Source organism: Branchiostoma floridae, chromosome 9 (genome assembly GCF_000003815.2).
Source record: "Branchiostoma floridae strain S238N-H82 chromosome 9, Bfl_VNyyK, whole genome shotgun sequence".
NCBI lineage: Eukaryota > Metazoa > Chordata > Leptocardii > Amphioxiformes > Branchiostomatidae > Branchiostoma > Branchiostoma floridae.
Genome location: NC_049987.1, coordinates 5,310,610 through 5,316,095, shown reverse-complemented (window position 1 = coordinate 5,316,095; position 5,486 = coordinate 5,310,610). Strand labels below are relative to the sequence as shown.

At 41.2% G+C, this 5,486-nt stretch overlaps 2 protein-coding genes across 2 annotated transcripts; both read left to right on the top strand.

Moving 5' to 3' along the window:
* Positions 1 to 1,564: 1,564 nt before the first annotated feature.
* Positions 1,565 to 2,663, top strand: LOC118423018 (putative uncharacterized protein ENSP00000383309). Its single transcript, XM_035830912.1, has one exon. The coding sequence runs from the start codon at positions 1,608 to 1,610 to the stop codon at positions 2,661 to 2,663; it is 1,056 nt and encodes a 351-aa protein (XP_035686805.1). The 5' UTR covers positions 1,565 to 1,607.
* A 131-nt stretch (positions 2,664 to 2,794) lies between these two features.
* LOC118423016 (uncharacterized protein DDB_G0280315-like) lies at positions 2,795 to 5,374 on the top strand. The gene is made up of 2 exons (XM_035830910.1): positions 2,795 to 4,429; positions 5,236 to 5,374. The coding sequence occupies exon 1, from the start codon at positions 2,795 to 2,797 to the stop codon at positions 4,370 to 4,372; it is 1,578 nt and encodes a 525-aa protein (XP_035686803.1). The 3' UTR covers positions 4,373 to 4,429; positions 5,236 to 5,374.
* The last annotated feature ends 112 nt before the right edge of the window (positions 5,375 to 5,486 follow it).

Genomic DNA, 5,486 nt, shown 5'->3' with positions numbered 1-5,486 from the left:
CCATACATTAACTGTTACAATCAGTTAGAGAAACGGTTAAGCAAAATGATTTTCAAACCGGGTACACCGGTAGACAATACCAGGCCGACTACGCTGGCTATATCAATAATATTTGCCAGGGGAGTTTGACCATGATAGGGTTTCATTCATGTAGTAGAATATGATTCTATGAATGTATATATTTTATGTATCTGTCACTTATTCTTTTGTTGTGGCCTGTACTGAACCAAGCGGGTATACATGTGCAGTAAAGGTCTTCATTGATTCATTTCAGTCATTAACCGGCTCGGTTAACGTTAGTGCGCATGGGGAAATGTTGAATCTTCCCTTTGATCTATAGACTAAATCTGCTGGCCAATTGTCGCCCCTTTTCTACCGAATTCTACAATCCGTACCCCCCGTAGGAAGGCCCGGTGGAGGCTAATACACCATGTTGTTTGAATAGCAGTGGCTGTCCACATATCCTTCTTTTTCTTTCGAAAATAATTTCATTGGGTTGGTAGTTCATTGGATAGTATAATTTTCTTTTACACAGTTAACCGGTTAATATTACCTATATTAACATATACCCATGCCTCGTTTGGGATTGTGTTTTCGCTGCAAAAGCGCCACCTACATCGGCTATATATAGAACTCTGGTTAGTTAGAAGCTATAGTGAAAAATGGCTGACAGGCATCGAAACGTCAGCAGGTAAGATTAATTTGTTGTGTAAAAGAAAACTCTACTATCCAGTGTTTGTCAGAGTTTGATATTTGTTCAAACGTAAGCTGTGTAACGCTACACAGTTTATCGTGATTGTAGATTGTGTACTTCGGTTTGTGCGTTTGGTACGTGGTTTGGTCGGTTTTGCAGCGATCGTAAACATACTTAGTGAAAAGTTGTCTGAAGTGAATTGAAGTGGACGTAAAACGTATAGTTCAGCGCGCATGGGACGTTGGCACGAATTTGCGAGTGAGACCCAATATTAATTCATTTATTTATTCATTCCTCCTTAGGCCGATCCCTTCAGTGAACTTCATAACCGAGATATCCAAGGGTGCCCTTACAAAACCATAGCAAATCACGATACAGAAAGATCATTACTAGCATAATATTGAATGAATGAAAAATTCAAAATACTAACAGGCTCCAGTTTACTTCCGGATATCGAGTTTAATGTTGGAAAACCTTTAATTATTTGAAAATAGATATTAAAATGAAATGATATTTGAAAATTATGATATATCAAATAGGCATGGAGATGTATATGTGTGAGTTGTAATTAGATGTCTATAGACTTGGGTTCAAATAATTCTGGTTTGTGTTCCCGGAATTCGGCAAAAATCTGGCAGAATTTTTCAAACTTCTGGAGAATTGGCTTTGTCCGTGGACACATCTACTTGCAAGCCATCTATTCTTTACCTTTATAGATCATGTGGAAAAATATCAATTCATTTGGCTAATCTGTTTTCAACCTATTCAAAAATTCAACTGGAGGTCTGGAATGATGTCTAATCAACCTTTCACATTTTCTATCTTCAGGTACTCAACCAACCGAAGGCATTCTCTCCTCAACACGTTGGCAACACAAATGTAGATTAAAGGAAGACTCTACAGACGGAGGTGAATGGATTGGAAACCATGTCCACGTCCGTGTGTCGGACCAAAGTCCCTTCCACAACAAACGTACTGTGGAAAGCCTCGCGCAATGACCGTATTGTTTGCCATCTCTGTACTTGCCCTGTTGATACTTGTTTCGATACAGACAGAACACGCATCTATGGGACCAGGACAGAACTCAATCCCTGTTTTCTTTGGAGAAGGGAACAAACCACAGCAGTTCGAAGTCGAACAAAAAAGACACATGGTCACATATATTCTGCAGCAACCCTTTTTGCAAAACAGAGTATCTAGGAATCATTCCACAACCAGAAAAACAATCAGAGCAATAAATTACCACAAGAAGTTGTCAAGGAAACCAAATTCTTTCAAACAAAAGCAGACAATATATAAAGGAAAACCAGACAAGACGAGAATGTCTGACAGATATCATATATGGCGCTTCAGAAACACCAAGGATTATATACATGTACATGAACAGATTCCTGTCAATAGACGGAATACATATAATAGCCACTTTCGAAAGCTTCTACAAATGTCACAGACTACCGGACCCTATTCCTCTACATCATTCATTACCACATCTCCAGAAACGACTATGGAAACATCAGTCCCACCTTCTAGAATGGTAACATCAGTCCCGCCTTCAACAATGGTCACATCAGCCCCTCCTACAACTATGGAAACATCAGTCCCACCTTCAACTATGGTAACATCAGTCCCACCTTCAACTATGATCACATCAGCCCCTCCTACAACTATGGAAACATCGGTCCCACCTACAACAATGATCACATCAGTCCCACCGACAACTATGGAAACATCAGTCCCACCTTCAACTATGGAAACATCAGCCCCTCCTACAACTATGGAAACATCAGTCCCACCGACAACTATGGTGACATCAGTCCCACCTTCAACTATGGTAACATCGGCCCCTCCTACAACTATGGAAACATCAGTCCCACCGACAACTATGGAAACATCAGTCCCACCTTCAAATAGGAAACGGACGGTCAGCTTGCTACAACTATGGAAACATCAGTCCCACCGACAACTATAGAAACATCAGTCCCACCTTCAACAATGGTTACATCAGTCCTACCTTCAACAATGGTAACATCAGCCCCTCCTACAACTATGAAAACATCAGTCCCACCGACAACTATAGAAACATCAGTCCCACCTTCAACTATGGTAACATCAGTCCTACCCTTCAACAATGGTAACATCAGTCCCTCCTACAACTATGGAACGATCAGTCCCACCGACAACTATAGAAACATCAGTCCCACCTTCAACTATGGTTACATCAGTCCTACCTTCAACAATGGTAACATCAGCCCCTCCTACAACTATGGAAACATCAGTCCCACCGACAACTATGGTGACATCAGTCCCACCTTCAACTATGGTAACATCGGCCCCTCCTACAACTATGGAAACATCAGTCCCACCGACAACTATGGAAACATCAGTCCCACCTTCAACTATGGAAACATCAGCCCCTCCTACAACTATGGAAACATCAGTCCCACCGACAACTATAGAAACATCAGTCCCACCTTCAACAATGGTTACATCAGTCCTACCTTCAACAATGGTAACATCAGCCCCTCCTACAACTATGGAAACATCAGTCCCACCGACAACTATAGAAACATCGGTCCCACCTTCAACAATGGTAACATCAGTCCTACCTTCAACAATGGTAACATCAGCCCCTCCTACAACTATGGAAACATCAGTCCCACCTACAACTATGGTGACATCAGTCCCACCTTCAACTATGATCACATCAGCCCCTCCTACAACTATGGAAACATCGGTCCCACCTACAACTATGGTGACATCAGTCCCACCTTCAACTATGGTAACATCAGCCCCTCCTACAACTATAGAAACATCAGTCCCACCTTCAACAATGGTAACATCAGCCCCTCCTACAACTATGGAAACATCTGTCCAACCTTCAACTATGGTGACATCAGTCCCACCTTCAACTATGGTAACATCAGTCCCACCTTCAACAATGGTAACAACAGTCCCACCTTCAACACTGGTAACATCAGCCCCTCCTACAACTATGGAAACATCAGTCCCACCTTCAACTATGGTAACATCAGTCCCACCTTCAACAATGGTAACAACAGTCCCACCTACAACAATGATCACATCAGCTCCTCCTACAACTATGAAAACATCAGTCCCACCTTCAACTATGGTAGCATCAGTCCCACCTACAACAATGATCACATCAGCCCCTCCTACAACTATGGAAACATCAGTCCCACCTACAACTATGGAAACATCAGTCCCACCTACAACTATGATCACATCAGCCCCTCCCACAACTATGAAAACATCAGTCCCACCAACAACTATGGAAACATCATTCCCTCCCACAACTATGAAAACATCAGTCCCACCTACAACTATGGAAACATTAGTCCCATCTACAACTATGATCACATCATTCCCACCTACAACTATGGAAACGTCAGTCCCTTCGTCAACTATCGAAACATCAGCCCCACCTACAACTTCAGGAAGTTCAGTTGCAGCAAAAACTTTACAACCGTCAGTCCCGACAACAATCTTACAAAGTTCCGTTTCGCCAACAACTTTGTTTACGGTAACAATGATGGGCAACGTTACAATACAAATAGCAGATCCCACGAACAATGGTGCTGCAATATCTGCTGGAACCGCTGGCGTCGCTGCAGTGCTGATGACAGCCGCCATTCTTGCAATCATGTTCCTTCTACTTAAACGACGTCATATTTTAAACAGATACGGCGATTTAGAAGAAGCTGCACAGAAAGAAAAGTGAGTCCATTTCCTTATTGAATCCCTTGTTCTACCAGACCTTGTTGCAATATGATATGTGAATTCTTGTTTACCGGGATCAAAGTAGAGTGATGAATAATAAAATCATCCTGTTGACGGCTTTGTCGGAAGTACGCTGCAAAAATATTTCTAAGTTATAGCCAAAAGAGAGAACACAATCAAAACTTTGAAACAATGTAAAAAAAGGATTGTAAACATTCACCTTAAACTTGGATTTGTATCCCGTAACAACCATGCATCGCAGGTGTGTTTCTTTTTCAAACAGTATACTTTATTACCATTTTTTCCAACTTTTTGTTTTGTTTTCCACGATAGGGAAATATGTTGTTTTGCTGGCGTGGTCTTTTTATTTCTTAATCTTCTTCTGTCAGAAACCAATCAGATCGAGCTTATTATTGCAATGAACCAATCAGAGGTTAGAACTGCGTCAGTATATTATTTGTATAAATATGAACAATTATATATTAGGGATAGCAAAACCTATTTGTTTTTTTACTCGCACACAATACTATATGGCGAGCCTAATGGTATAGCATAACTATGTTACTTAAAGACCTGGTCCCAAAACCAAGTAGATGTAGGGTGACCCTTTTTTACTACTCGCACACAACACTATAGGGAGAGCCAAATGGTATGAAGCTTGACAAAATGCTACAGGGAAAACATTTTGCATTTTCGCGAAAATGTTGCCTTTTTAAATTTCTTTGCACCTTCTGCATGAGTAGGGTGCAGACGTACGAAAAACTGTTGTATCTGATTTTAGTATTTTGTGTTTCTATTTTCAGGAGAATACCGTTTGTCCCACCGCCTGTGTTAACGGACATCTACAAAGACCAGGCCAACATTTACAGCCACCATGGAGGACCGATCTACTTTCCCAACAGGAAGGGATTCATGAAAGAACTTTATGAAGGGGACTAAAAGTGGTCTTTAGTGAAAGGCCCTTTAGGCCACAGCAAGTAAAGTTTATGAATGACATCAGCGCGCTCATTAATTTTCGCCTGATTTCAGGAAGAAAAAAACACAAGAATTTCCT